Source organism: Lasiodiplodia theobromae, assembly GCF_012971845.1.
Source record: "Lasiodiplodia theobromae strain AM2As chromosome Unknown scaffold_30, whole genome shotgun sequence".
Lineage (NCBI taxonomy): Eukaryota > Fungi > Ascomycota > Dothideomycetes > Botryosphaeriales > Botryosphaeriaceae > Lasiodiplodia > Lasiodiplodia theobromae.
In genome coordinates, this window is record NW_023336506.1 from 118165 (window position 1) to 132453 (window position 14289).

At 54.7% G+C, this 14289-nt stretch overlaps 5 protein-coding genes across 5 annotated transcripts; 1 reads left to right on the plus strand and 4 right to left on the minus strand.

The window, feature by feature from the left end:
* Positions 1 to 274: 274 nt before the first annotated feature.
* Positions 275 to 4050, minus strand: LTHEOB_9079 (G protein signaling regulator protein; the record flags this gene model as incomplete). Its single annotated transcript, XM_035518627.1, has 3 exons — positions 275 to 332; positions 397 to 1375; positions 1422 to 4050. 3 exons carry the CDS (start codon positions 4048 to 4050, stop codon positions 275 to 277), a joined length of 3666 nt encoding a protein of 1221 aa, XP_035369109.1.
* Positions 4051 to 6254: 2204 nt separating this feature from the next.
* Positions 6255 to 7351, minus strand: LTHEOB_9080 (Aldehyde reductase; the record flags this gene model as incomplete). The annotated part of the gene is made up of 4 exons (XM_035518629.1): positions 6255 to 6592; positions 6648 to 6869; positions 6919 to 7148; positions 7212 to 7351. The coding sequence occupies 4 exons, from the start codon at positions 7349 to 7351 to the stop codon at positions 6255 to 6257; spliced, it is 930 nt and encodes a 309-aa protein (XP_035369110.1).
* An 823-nt stretch (positions 7352 to 8174) lies between these two features.
* On the minus strand, positions 8175 to 8811 carry LTHEOB_9081 (uncharacterized protein; the record flags this gene model as incomplete). Its single annotated transcript, XM_035518630.1, has 2 exons — positions 8175 to 8658; positions 8714 to 8811. 2 exons carry the CDS (start codon positions 8809 to 8811, stop codon positions 8175 to 8177), a joined length of 582 nt encoding a protein of 193 aa, XP_035369111.1.
* A 1678-nt stretch (positions 8812 to 10489) lies between these two features.
* On the plus strand, positions 10490 to 12237 carry LTHEOB_9082 (Nad-dependent histone deacetylase sir2; the record flags this gene model as incomplete). The annotated part of the gene is made up of 5 exons (XM_035518631.1): positions 10490 to 10703; positions 10752 to 11062; positions 11119 to 11246; positions 11295 to 11889; positions 11941 to 12237. 5 exons carry the CDS (start codon positions 10490 to 10492, stop codon positions 12235 to 12237), a joined length of 1545 nt encoding a protein of 514 aa, XP_035369112.1.
* A 745-nt stretch (positions 12238 to 12982) lies between these two features.
* On the minus strand, positions 12983 to 14255 carry LTHEOB_9083 (Formamidopyrimidine-DNA glycosylase; the record flags this gene model as incomplete). The annotated part of the gene is made up of 2 exons (XM_035518632.1): positions 12983 to 13443; positions 13508 to 14255. 2 exons carry the CDS (start codon positions 14253 to 14255, stop codon positions 12983 to 12985), a joined length of 1209 nt encoding a protein of 402 aa, XP_035369113.1.
* Positions 14256 to 14289: the final 34 nt, after the last annotated feature.

The following is a 14289-nucleotide window of genomic DNA, read 5'->3' on the forward strand; positions in this document are numbered from 1 at the left end:
ACGGGGGAACATTTTTTTTTCTAGTATTACCGCATGTGAGAGTCTATGAACTATAGGCATGAAGGGGAAAGGACAAGTTTTTAAACAGATAAAAATGATACCAGAAGTGAACGATTTCGAGTAGGTTATTAGCTCGGATCTATCATGAATCGCTTCAAAGTGCCCGAGGATGAAGACAAAACAACGACCATTTCTATTCCTGCGTGACGTGAATCATCCGAGTCATTCTACGTGCTTGCTTGCCGTGTCGTCGAACTGGACGGTAATCTTCCGCTCATACTCCAAAAATTATTTGCACAATTTCGTCGAGCAACGAGTAGACGAGGTGGGTACTGTAACGAGAAAAGGGAGGCGTCAGTACAAACGGGCCAAGAGCCAAGGAAGGGAAACACGTACTTCAACCGCTGGTTGTTCATCGTCGCCAGCATGCGTCTGCTCGCTGCCTGCGCATTGGCGCGGCCGACAACGCTGCCGGCCAGGTCAGGGATGAGCGTGGCTAGCATGAGGCAGGCCTCCTTCCTGCTCTTCGCCTTCTGCGCCTCCGTCCGCGGTGGCTTGTCGCGCACCATCTGTCCACCGTTGTCGGGCGGCCACATCGAGTCACGGAGCGTGCTGATGTACTTGACAATGCCGTCTTCCTGCGTCAGCGCCTTTACGTTCTCGCGCACCTTGCGCTCGATGGTGCCACCGAGCAGCTGGTGCAGGACAACGACCACGGCGCGGCCACGCAGCCAGTTGCTCTCGCGGTTAAGCTCGAAGACCTCGAGGAAGAGGTCGCAGATGGGCTTGATCAGTGGCTCCAGTTGCTGGTTCTCGTACGCGCGCAGCTCTGCCTCCGCCTCGGCTGCAGCCTGAGGGTCGTTGGCAAGTGCGGCACTGGCCGCTGCGGCTGGCCCAAGGACACCACCGCTACTGCCATTGTTCAGTTGTGTTGTCGCGGCTGATATGAGGTTCTGCCCTGCGAGGGAGAGCTGGTCGAGGACTGGAATATTGCCGATGAACTCCTCCATGCCGTCGCTGACAGAACTGTAGATTCGAGACACGAAGTCTTTGGTCTCGGCTTGAGAGTCCGATGGATCGGATGGGGAGATGGCTCGTTGCGACAGGAACGCTCGAAGTTCGCGACTTCGACATATTGCCGGGATGAGTAGGAGCTCGCGAAGCCACTTCTCCAGAGCAACTCGACGCTTCTGGAGGAAGTCTTTTTGCAGCTTGAGAAGACCCATTTGTCGACGCGGAAACTCAAGGTTCCGAATCATGGGGTATTTCGACCGGAGGCGCTTGTTGAGTTCGTGAAACTCACTATAACGCCTTGCCACTACCCACGCGGCAGCTGGCATCTGTTCTCCTGCCTGTCGGCGGACCTCAATGACATCTGCTCGAGTCAGTCAAATTCGGTTGCGGTGAATAGGCCGACTTACACAAAGCATACTCTGTGCCATCCTCTTCCTTGCCGACCATGATTGATTGAATCGATACCGTTGCTCTTCCGTACAGGCTGTTGTCGCTCTCTTGAACGACATACTGCTGGCGTTGAAGCTCTTTTCGATGGATTTCTCGTTGCAGGCTTGCCTTTGATTTCTTGAGGATCCTCAACTCTGCCGCGTTGTTAGTGAGCTCTGCCTTTTTGGTCAGAGAATCTACGATGGATTCCTGGTTGACGAGCCGGTCAAGATCTTGTGTCAAAGCATCGATAGCTTCAGCTAGTCCTAAATCTCCTGGAGCAGCTTCGTGAATCTCGTCTTCCAGATTTTTGTCGTCTGCATCCGGATCTTCTCTCTCATCCTCCGGAAACTTTTCTTCGTCGCCAAAGAGGTTGTCTGAAAACACGCCTCTGGTGGTGGGTGCCCCAACGAGACCGAGAGAGGTTATGCTTGGTCTCTCTCTCTCCTTATTCGGTACAGCTGGAGAGCTTGTCCGGGTGATTTCGAATGAGCCTCGTAGCGATTCGTTGTCTTGCGCTGATTTTGGTCCATCGGAGAAGAGGGAATCCCGATCTGCATCATTTTCCATAATGTCCTCCAAGGCCTCCTGCATCGCGTCCACGATCTGAGAGTTATCTCCATTTGGCCGATAGGATTCAAAGTCAGAATCCACGCTTTGGAACGAGTTGGCCATCGGATCTGGCTCAATATCGTCGTCAAACAGAGGCGGCCGTCCGGAATCATCCAAGGATCTTCGCGCGGGTGCTGTTGGGCCCTGGAGTGACTTGATGTTCTTCAGATCTGAAGTAGAAACTGCTGCCCTTCGGAGGTCTGCAGATTGCGATGACATTGTGCGAGCAAATGCAGGCGGCTTCGATGGCAATGGCGCAGTGCCCATCGTTTGACCCAGAACCGGAGCTCCGGGAGGGCTTTTCGAGAGAGCAGATGCCTCGTCTGATGCCAACCACTTGAACCACAAATCGGACCGCTTGAAGCGTGCAAAATGACGGTCTGCCATCTTGTGATATACTGATGACTGAACTTCTAGCACTGCACGCCTAGCAGCGAGATATTGGGCACTTGTTGCCCTTTTTCCTGCTTTCAAAAAATCGTCAACAACCCGGCGCGTGCCATCAGGTACCGCAAGCTCAGGCTTGGTGAGGTAAGCTTCGTAGATCTGTGCGAGATCAGCGCGCTCAGAAGCGCCCCAGGAGAGATCGAGATTCGCGTCATCTGTGTCCCCCGTGTCTTCTTCAAGAGGGTCACGAAAGCCGTCAACCACGATCCAGAATTGGACCAGGCGCATAAGCCCCTGCCGATCCATGAACTCCATGAAGTATGAAAGGCCAGAGGCGTCGTACAAGACATGTCGGAGGTTTGCGTTCTCCAGCCTAGAATCTCTACGAACGAGATTTGGCGGCATGGCGGGCTTCTGCTTGGCTCCGCTTCCCGTGCTCAGTTGGACGACGCGCTGGTCCAGTATTCTCCTAGCCGTCTCAAGGCGACGCATGTACAGGGGATCCTGACCTTCAATCGCGGACTCCTTTTTGAGCTGGCTGGCTATCTCGCTTCTGAATCGGCGAGCATCGGAGAGAGAATTGCACTGGCGAATGGCGCGGATGAAGCGCTCAAAATTTCTTTCATTATCGCCAGGAGCCAGACGCGGGAACGGAGCAGCCTTGGGCAATTTTGGAGAGACGGGCGCATGCTCATCCAGAGCAGCGCGGAGTTTCCGCACTGTCTTTCTGTCGTGCAGAAGCGTACGTCCATAGCCCTCCATGATTTGATTCCAGGTATCCGGGTCGGCAAGCATCCCGACGACGGGGAAGAGAACTGCGCAAGCAACGATTTCCTTGATCAAAGTGTTCACAGCTTGACTCGTCCGCATGTTGCGCGGCAACACCTGGGGAAGGAGTCTCTCCACGATGCCACGGAGGTGTTGCTGCTGCACAGACTTCGGATTCGTGTACGAGAGGGAGGCGGCGGGGTGCAGCTTGCCATCGCGATACTTGGCAGCGATGGCATTGTCAAGTTCCTCCGACTCGGTCACGTCGCGAGACAGCTTCCTGCCGCGCACGATACGCTCGGCTTCATAGAAGTCTCGCATGTGGGTTGTGATCATGGGCACGGCGCGCGATATGGCGATTTCCACCAAGTCCACTTCCAGCAGCCGGTCCCGGATGTTGCCCAGGGCGGCGCGGATGGCGCGATCGACCTCGTTTGTGAAGGTCGGGCGCGGACTGATCTGGCCATACCAGCTCTGCACGAAGTCGCGGAGTATGAGGTCGAGGAGGTTATCGAGGTGGTCGGATATGACGAAGGAGGGCGGGTACAACGGCTCGCGGCGGTAAAGGGAGCGGCTTTTCAAAGCGGCGGTTTCGGCCTTCCAGGCTTGCGGCGACACGAAGGCCACATGCTGCGGCGGGCGGAGGGGGCGAGGATTCGCATGTTCGGGAGAGCGCGAGGTCGAGACAATCAGGTAGACGGCCGCGGCTACCGTGATAGCGACGCCTGCGAGAAAGGCCTGAGGGACATAGCGTAGCGACGGCGCCCAATGGGTAACATATCCCCAGGCTATGAAGGCAGCGATGCAGGCGAGGATCACATCCCGGCGGGTGAGTTCCATAGTACGGGGAAAGCCATGGGCTGTCGACGCGGCATGGTGCGGGTGCGCATACGGAGCGTGCTTTGGGCGGGCGGTGTTCCAGTGTCCCTTCGTCACCGCGACGCGCCCAAGCGGTGCCGATCCCCCGAATCCGGCAAACCGAACGAGTCCACTTTTTTTCATGTCACACGCCGACAAATCACATCAAGCACACGTTTCATATTGCACCGGCTTCAAACATGAGTATCATTACTATCTAATTTTTCTTGCAGTACAGCTATCTGTTGGAAGTCAGCGCCAACTCTTTGGGAAGCATGCGTGCAACAACGTGGATGGGTGGGTGAAGTTTCAGGTCTCCAAGGTGATAATTTGTTTCTTCAACGACTAATCTCAGGAAGAACACAGCGAAATTATTGGGTTCATCAGGGAAGGGGAGGGGGGCTTGGTGGTGAAGGCGCGCGTACCTGTTAGCATGGCCTGAGAAGCACAAGGCAGCAATTCCCTGAAGCTACACCTGTCAGCGCTAGTCCAACGACAGCTATGAGATCGCAATGAGATGTGGAATCCATCGTGAATCAGGCTATTACAGGTCAGCAACACGCGCTTCCAGCACGAGAGAGGTTCAAACATACCTCATTAAATCAGAATTTTCAGTGTTAATGTTCATTTCCAACCACGTTCGTTACACGTAGAGGGATCAAACAGTGTGAATATTGATCATCATTTACGATGGCCTGGAAGGGGGGTTTGCAGACTAGGAAAAATCGGAAGTACCTGTGCAACTACGGTTAGCAAATCGTCCAAGGGCTATGAACCACCGATAATGCCATGCAGTAGCAATCGCGGATCAGCTGACGAATTCTCAACAAGCAATCCTCCAAGGTGACATCCACAAGGTTTGTACGCCTTGCTTTTGACGGCTGCCACCCGAAGTATGCACAGTCTGTCCGCCCGTTCGTTCAAATTTCCTCATGTGTCGCGCGGCTCTGCATGGCGGGGATTGATGGCAAGAATATCGTACCTAGGCAAGACTACGTTAGCTGATGCTCGTTGGATGCCAAAGATACCAAAACAGTTGTAATTGTTTGGGTCAGACAAGGCTGAAACTTAAATTGACAAGATTCGACACCATGTGTTCGGATTGAGGAATGCCTTTCCGTTGTCGGTTGATCATCATCCAGAGGGGAGTCCAAAAAAAAAAAAAACATTGCGCATACCTTTTCTAAAGAATGAAAGACGGAGAGGCAGGCAAGGTTGGCTGTGACGGGATCGAGGACACGGTCCAAAAAGCCTGCATCTGACTCTGAACCGGCCCTTTTACCCTGTTGCCGCCCCGACTGCCCAAAACCCGACGAGCGCACGCACTCTTGGGGATGACGAATGTATGAGAAAAAAGCAGGCTGGAACTGAGGCGAAAAGTTAGCCAGACTGCCTAAGCATTGCTTGACACGCATTGAAGAGAATGGCGTGTGCTGTCAGGGTAATTCTAGAGCTTTTTCTTATGAATCCGCATGATCCTGTAGCAGGACTTGGGTTTGTGGATAAGAATGTATCATCACTGTACGCGATGCACGGAGAGGCGGTTGAGACTTACACTGAAAAAAACAAGGTGGAGAGGGCCACAGCGTGCAGGCGCAGATGGCTGTGGCCCTCAGAGCGCAGATTTTTGCGATGTTGAGAGGTTGAAGGGTTGGAGAAAGAAAACGCGACGGGTTCGCTGGAATTTTAGCTGTAGCGACGCGCTAGCGTCTGCCGAGCTCGGCCCGGACCCACCTTCCGCACGTGACTACAGTCCCCTCTTGCAGCCGATGGCTAGGTAGCGCGGGTTTGTTTTTTTGCTCATGTCATAGGTAGTCGAAGCTATCGTCCGGACGTGTATGTAGAATTTTTAATTCGACATTCTCGTCCGGACGATAGCTTCAACTACCCATATATGTTATTTTCTGAGGAAGACCTGAGGCATAGTTACGCTATGTTCTAGAGCCCTACTATTATGCTAGCCGTCGGCTGCGATACCCCCCTGTATTGCTATCGATCCAACCACCCCAGTACAGTCGTCAATAGTCCAGGCTACAAGCATCTCTCATTAGGACCCATGCAGCTCCACAAGCGGTGGTCCAGGCTGGACTCGTTGACATGCACTAGGTCGAGTTTCAGCTGAAAATTCCATTGATTCGAAGTGTAGTTTCATAGGTATCATCCAGGTCATCAAAACGGCGAGCTGTTCAGGCCTTCTTGCCATCCAAATCCGTGAAGAAGTTGTGGCCAAAGTTCTCCGAGGAGTCGTTGAACCTCAGCTTCTTGTCGATACTGGCAACTTTCTTCACGTCCTCCTCCTCGAGCTTGAAGTCGCCCTCCAGGTTTTGCTTGATGCGAGCAGGGGTCTTGCTCTTCGGGATCACCGAGTGGCCCTCCGCAATACCCCAGGCAAGAGCAACCTGCGCGCCGGACTTGTTGTACTTCTTGCCGATCTCGTTGAGAACCGGGTCGTCGATCAGCTTGCCGATGGTGGAGCCATAGATCTCGTTCTGGTTTCCAAAAGGCGAGTAGTGCGTGATGTGGACTGGTGATCGCCGGTGTTAGACACTGCCTTTGCAATGAGACCGAAAGTCACTTACTGCCATGTTGCCGGTGGAAGTCAGAGAAATCCCGTTGTTGCAGCCAGGGGTGCGACTCCAGCTGGTGCACGGCGGGAACCACCTCTGTCTCCTTAAGCAGGCGTTCAACCTCGGTCCTGCTGAAGTTGGAAATGCCAATGGCCTTGGCCTTGCCCTTCTTGTACACCTTCTCCAACGCCTTGTAGGTGTCTACATAGTCTATATTCTCTGTCTTCGGCTTGCCTGGAGACTCCCTTAGTAAACTCCAGCGACACTGTGAATGCGGACGTACCATTGCTGTCCTTGGGGAACGCCTCGTCGCCCCGAGCGAACGCAACCGGCCAGTGGATCAGGTAGAGATCCACATAGTCGGTTCCGAGATCCTTCAAAGAGGCATCAAGAGCCTTCTCGACGTCGTCGGGGTGGTGCGCGTTGTTCCAAAGCTTGGTCGTGAGGAAGATTTGCTCACGCGGAATGCCAGACTTCTTGATGCCGCTACCAACCGCCGGCTCGGTTCCGTAGCTGCGGAAAGCAGTGGTTAGCGATGCCAGAGCCCTCCCGGGACGCTCTAGAGGCGCAACATACATCCGTGCAGTGTCAATGTGCTTGTAGCCCGCCTTGAGAGCCTCCAAGACGGCGGCCTCCTGCGAATCGGCATCCTGCCAAGTTCCGAAACCGATGGCTGGAATCTCAGCGCCAGTGTTGAGCTTGAAAGTAGTCGACATGTTGCTATTGGATTGTTGGAGCTTAATTTGGAGATTTGGTCGTCGGAGGATGGATGTAGTATTGAAGACTGGCGCGCTGTAGAGGGCACGGCGGGAATTTAAGCTCTAGCAGCACATTATCGAAGTGTGACGTGCTTGTGGACCCCAAGGTATCCGGCCAACCACGCCAAGCTACGTCGTTAGGCACCTTGTGGTCTTTGTGCATACAGTCCCCTCTCGCAGCCGATGGCTAGCGTGGATTTGTTTTTTTTTTTTTGCTCATGTCATGGGTAGCTGAAACTATCGTCCGGATATGTATATAGAATTTTTAATTCCACATTTTCGTCCGGACGATAGCTTCAACTACGCACATATGTTATCTTTTTTTTCTAAGAACGGGCTGAGGCATAGTTACGTCTGGGGCCTTGCTATTCTTCACGCTAGCCATCGAAAAAATTGCGAGGTTTAGACACCGAGGTTGAAGACCCCTGGCGGAGGCTGGGTTCCGAGATGGAATGTGCACTAACCGAAGTCCGGCCCTCTCGTCAGCGGGACTAGCTATTGCACGATTGGGTCATATGCATCTTCACAGACGCGTTCTGGAGCATTGAAGGTGCTTTTCGTGATAGTCGTGATGCGTCACGAAACGCACGACTGCCATCAGATACGCCAAGGAAAATGGGGAAAGCGAAGTGCGTGCCGCGGAAGCTTATTTAGCATTATTATGTACCTCCTCGGAGGCGATCTTTGACAGTATTAAATGCACCGCGTCTCGGGAGAAAGGTGCGACCTTCAGGACGCAAACCCTTTATAAAGTACAGGACCACCGTTATAGCCTCGACATTTAGAGAGCAAGCATACCAACGACACCAATGACACCAGCCAGGCCGGCGCCGAGAGCGGTAGGAAGAGCAGCACCACCAGTGGAAGAGGAAGAAGCACCGCTGCTACCGCTGGCAGAGCTCTCAGAGCTTCCCGACGTTGTGGTCGCCTCAGAGGTCGAAGAAGAGCGGGAAGAAGAGCGAGTGGCAGTAGCGTTGGATGACGAGTTACCAGCAACGACGCTCGAGACAGCGGAGGAAAGAGAGGCAGTGGCGTTGCCGCTGGCGGTGGCGGTGGCGGAGGGTGCAGCGGTGACGCTTGCAGCAGCAGTCGCAGCCGCGGCAAGATAGCTCTGGACGTCGCTGGGCAGCGCTGAGATCCAGGGCTCGGGAGTGCCCGCAGCGACCTCAGAAGCGATAATCGAGGAAACGGCCGCTTGGTTGGTGATAGCAATCTCGAGGAGCGAGGTCGGCAGGGCGGTGTAGAGGACGGACACGATAGAGTTCCTGTGACGATGTTAGGATGAATTTGCGGAAGCAATGGAGACGACGAGAGACAAACACGTCGACGGAGTCGCTGCTGTCCTGCCTCTGGCGGAGCTGAGGCGAGGCCATGGCCGACGAGGCCAAGGCGAGGAAAGTGACCGTCTTGTACTGCATCCTGATAGAAGTTGAGGGCTAAGGTAGAACGAGCGGATTGAGGTCAAGAAGACAGAGGTGAATTGAGAGCAGACGGGTGAAGAGCTTAGGAGACGGCGCCAAGGAGGTGCATATATAGCGGCCGTGAGGGAGCTTCTCGACCAGGCGGCCGCGACTCAGCGGCGAAAATGATCCTTGGCTCCATTTAGTGGCGCTTTTCGAGACATCTGCTCCATTTTGGAGCCTTCTCCGCTGTCGATCCGCCGGCATGCCGCGTCAAGCTCCGTCGAGCTTTTTTTAGTCGCCTACTTCGTCGTCCCATTCGACGGGCCCTGGTCAATAGGCGGCGTGGGAAGGGATTTCCAGCAGCAGGGCGCGCCAGCCGATGGCAGCGCCCGTCAATCGAGCTGGACGCGTCGCACCACGCGTGGCATTGCCTTCACCGCCGGGGGCTGCACTCTAGCCTTTCCTGGCACGTTTTATTGTGGCTTCGCGGTGAGATGTCTCATACCCCTGGTAGTGTTTTGGCTCGATGAGGCGCGCCGCGGTCGAATGCAGCAAAGCGGCCTTTCGGGGGCCGGCATCTTGTCCTTGGCGAGAGCTTGTGCCGTCACCCCAGGATCAGACGTCGGTGGAGATGCGTGCGTGTACGATAGCTGCACGCCCTTTAGATGAGATGGCGCACCCTGCATTTTCCTGCCTTGGGCCGGGTCATGTGGGAACTCACCGCTGTGCGACGCGGGTTCCTTCAGCAATTTTAGCGTGGCCGTGGGCAAACCTTATCCGACTCAAGGCGCTCGTAGACTCGGCCTTCTCTCTCCAAGGGAAAGCAAAACCTACGTTCCTGAGTCACGGGTCATCTCCAATGCAAAGCACGGAATGACAGGCTCCTTTGGAAGCTTTATCGCGTGATTCGCTTCCATGGCCTGCAGGGCTCTTGTAGGTACTGTCGCAACGGCGTCCGAGCGGGCGAACGCTTCTTAAAACAAGTTACTGCGCCAATGCCTGACGGCGACAGTTTGCCCAGTCTCTTGTGATGAAGCATGTGCGGCTTAAGGTTCAGTATGGGCGTGTATGCACATTCGTTTGAATGACAGTGCGTCCATGCAAGCCCATGCACTGCTGCATGACACCCTTCCACTGATGTTCCATGCATCGTGCGCCACCGGACGACAGAGATCTTGGCCAATGGCTTCCAAGGCAGGAGGGTCTCTGACTGCCGACGCGATCGGCGGCATGCAGTTAGTTGTAAACAGCTGCGCGAGTCATGTGAAGAGAGCCGGCGCGGTATAGCAGAGTCAAGGTGGTGCTGACAGCGACGGGCGAATGAGAAGGGGCGGCGTTATTGTAGAGGCGGAAGCTTGGACGCCAGAGGTGGGCTGGGGCTGGTGCTGGTGCTGGGTACGCCGCCGGCTTGGTTCGCACGTTGCGGCCCACTGGCAGTGCCGTCATCGTCGCCACGCAGAGAAGTTTGCGGCGGGGGCGCATCAGCAGCGCCTAAATTCCAGTTGCGCTGCTCAAACGACTGTAGGGCAACCCCCGACAAATAGCCGCTCGGAAATAGCCTACCGGGTCCCGAATAGCGCATTACGGGCGCAACAAGGGACGGGCGATCCTGCACTAAACATCTACACTCTACAATCCACTTTCACAGGCCGTGCCCCCCATTTCCCGCCGCTGCCCTACCGGACCTGGCGACATGGCCACCGGCGAGGTGTTGGCCAACCGGAGGGACCTCCCGGTCGTAGATCTTACCAATACCGATTCCGCCGCGAGATCCTCCGCCGAACAGGCCAAGAGCGCCTCCGACGACCATGCGCCGAGCGTGCACGACGACAGCGACGACCAAATCGACAATGTTTCGCTGTACGAGGAGCTTCTGGACGAGGTCGACCCCTTTGACCTCGGTGGCGGTACATAATTTCTGCTCCCTCGCCCTCAACATCGACTGACCGCACCAGGGCCCGATGTTTGCACCGTTCAGGAAGCCAGAGCTTACCGGAAGCGCCTGCGCGAGGTAGGCGCCGGCCCCTTCGTCTACGAAACCGTCACCACCGGCAAAGTCTCTGCCAAAAGACTATGCACAGCTTTCGGCATCAAGCCCCCCAGCTTTCTGGAAGGCGCTCCCGACAGCTCCTATTACCAGTTGTTGGGCTTGGCCATTGCCAGGGAGCTTTCCAAGAGGCGCCGTTTGCCTGAACACTCGACCATCGAAGATGCCGCTCGCCTTCTGCAGAAAAGCAAAAATGTTATGGTCATCACGGGTGCAGGTGTAAGTGCTCGCAGTCGCTTGGAAGGCTTCTTTGCAACTGACCCTGCAAACCCCAGATCTCAACTAGTCTCGGCATCCCCGATTTCCGCTCTAAGAACACGGGCTTTTACTCGAAGCTCCGTGAAATGGGTTTCGAGGACCCGGAGCAAGTATTCGACATTCACAACTTCGACGAAGATCCTACGTAGGTGTCGGTCGCAACATGCTCCAGCAGAGACTGACCTTGCGCCAGTATTTTCTACAAACTTGCGGGCGATATTCTCCCCGACCTCTACAACTGGACTCCCACACACGAGTTCATACATCTGCTTCAAGAGAAGGGAAAGCTCCTGACGAACTATACCCAGAACATCGACAACTTGGAAAGTCACGCTGGCATAGATCCGGAAAAGCTGGTGCAATGCCATGGTTCATGGGCGACTGCTACCTGCCGGAAGTGTGGCCATCAGATTCCGGGAGAAGAGATATTCCCGAACATCCGCGAGCAAAAGGTGGCCGAGTGCAAGGAGTGCATTCGCCAATTGGCAGTCCCCCGACCTGGTATGAAGAGAAAGCGGAGTTCAAACGGCAGCTCTCGCAAGAGAAGGCAGAGTGACGACGACGACTCCGACGGCCAGTACGACATTCCCCAACCTGGTGTCATGAAGCCGGACATCACCTTCTTCGGTGAAGGCCTTCCGAAGCGCTTCTTTACCCGCCTTAAGGACCACGACAAGGATATCGTGGACCTTGTCATCGTTATTGGAACCTCCATGAAAGTTGCGCCCGTCTCCGAAGTCCCCCAGATTCTGTCGCCCGATGTGCCGCAGATCTACATTTCCAGAGATGTGAGTCCAATCAGATGTTTGGCATCCGAGTTGTACCTAACAAATGCCCAGCCCATTCGTCATATTGACTTTGATGTCAACCTGCTTGGCGATTGTGACGTCGTTGTGGCCGAGCTGTGTCGCCTTGCTGGGTGGAACCTGGAACACAAAATGATTCCAGAGGGTCTCAGTGCCGAAGTCAACCCTGTTGAGACGGATGACGATGAAAAACATACATGGAGAGTCTCTCTACCTGAAAGAGTCAATTCGGACAGGGTTCCTGCGGTTAAACCGGATGATGCCACGCTCGAAGGGACCGCTTCCGAAAAGGTCAAGTCTGAGGAACCAATTGCTAAAGTCTCTGGCTGAATGACGCATGGCGAAATATTTTCGTTCTCCACTCCAAGGCTTGCTACAGCCTTATCAGGCTATCCAGAAGCCCTACACGACTGTTTCCTTGACGATACGTTGCTTGTATGGCGGAGATTTTGACTTGCTATGATCACATTATAAGAAAGGTGTTTTTCACGGTTCTTTCGGTTATCTGGGATGTCTTGTTTTCTTCTTCCGCTTGTTTCCCTTTTCAGGATTCAACATACATTATCGGCGTGCATGGGACGGTGCTGGATTCACGGCTTCCCGAAAGGTAGCTTTTATTTTTTTTTTTTTTGGTTTGCTTTGCAGGTATTCACTTTTGCATCCTTCCATGGGACTGTGTAGATATCCTTGATGGCCTTTGCTTTTCCGCGCCATCCTTTACTCGATTCCCACGGCTGGAAAGGCGCATAGATGGGCATGATATTCATTCGGTTAATGAGAGAATGTAAGGTACGAGTCCGTGATTCCTGCATTCTGACATTGTTATAGACTTGCCACCATCTTTACCCCTTTTGTTTCTTTATCCAGGATTTTCTTTGCGCCTAGTGTTTTGACAAGAGGCATCCCACCTAAAGATCAATACCAGCTGACGATTGTGTCTTTTCCTCTTGCTGTCTCCGTTGACGCTCAATGGCGTTTACGATCGGCATACACTTATCCACTTGATCGCTCTACAACGAGATTACTGAAAATTCTGCAGCTTTAGTAATGAGCCTTTCGCCCGAACAGCATCCCTTTACTTATTCCGCGAAGAGCGCCGTCTTCCCCCCTCTGGCTCGCTCGCCGCTGCCTTCTGTCCAGCCACATTAGCGGCTGCTCCGTTCGCACCTTTCTTCGCGCCCCCCTTCTTTGTCCTCTTTGGGGCTGGTTCGTCTTCCTTTCCCTCCTCTTCTTCTTGCTTCACGTCTTCTGCCTGCTCCTCCTTCTTCCCCCGGCCTCGCTTCGAGCCATTGACGGCGGCTTTGTTGCTCGCAGTGTTGGGATTACGCCGTTGCTTCGCGTTAGGCTTGCGCTCCGTTTCCTCGTCATCCTCTTGCTCGGATATGCCGGCATCGCCAGCGACGGCACCAGTCTTCTTCTGCACGCTGGGAACGACGGCCGAAGTGCGACCGCCGACCTTGAGAAAGGTGATGCTGGCGCCATTGGGGAGCTTGTTGGCATCTTTCTTGCCCTTCCCCCAGCGATGCTTCATCAGCCCTGGTGGCGACGCATGTATCAGCAGAAGGCGCCGGGAAGCGGGAGATACGGCATCAATACTCACAATCTTCAGGGAACTTATCGGAATCAGCCAGTGTCTCGCACGCCAGGCCGCAGACGTAGATGAGGGCGTCATGCAGCTGCTTGATCTGGGTATCGCTGAAGGTGTTGCTGTACTGCTCAGGATGGATCTTGGCCTGGTAGAGCACCTCGTCGCCAACCCAATTGCCGACGCCACTGATGTTAGCCTGATCGAGTAGCAGGGCCTTGACGGGGATCCTTTTGCTCCTCATCTTTTGGGCCAGCCAGTCGACGGTCAGGATGTCCTTGTCAATGACGGGATCTGGGCCGTTCTCCTTGAGCGGGCTCACTTTCCTCAGCTCTTCGCCGGGAGCATCAATCAGTCGAATCCTGCCCAAGCGCCGGGCGTCGACGAAAGCGGCCTCGCATTTGCCGTCGCCGTCCATTTCAAACACAAACTTCCAGTACTTGGGTGGCCACTCGGGGTTCTCCTCTTTGGCGGTGGGCTTGTAGTATGCCGAGTCGTCGTTGGAGAACTTCATCCAGCCACTCATGCCAAAGTGCATCAGCGGGTGCGGCGGCTCTGACATGACCAGCCAGAAGTACTTGCCCTGCTGCCGCGCGTCGAGGACCTTCTTGCCGGTCATGGCCTTCTCAAAGGCGGATGCGCTCGTGCCGACCTTGCCGTAGACGATGTCATCTTGCTGGGTGCGTACGTCGCGGATCGTCTTGCCGGCGACGTGTTTGCGCAGGTAGTGGACGATACGCGCAACTTCTCCAATCTCAGGCATTGCTGGTGTAGTTTTGCGTCGAGGAAATGTAGAA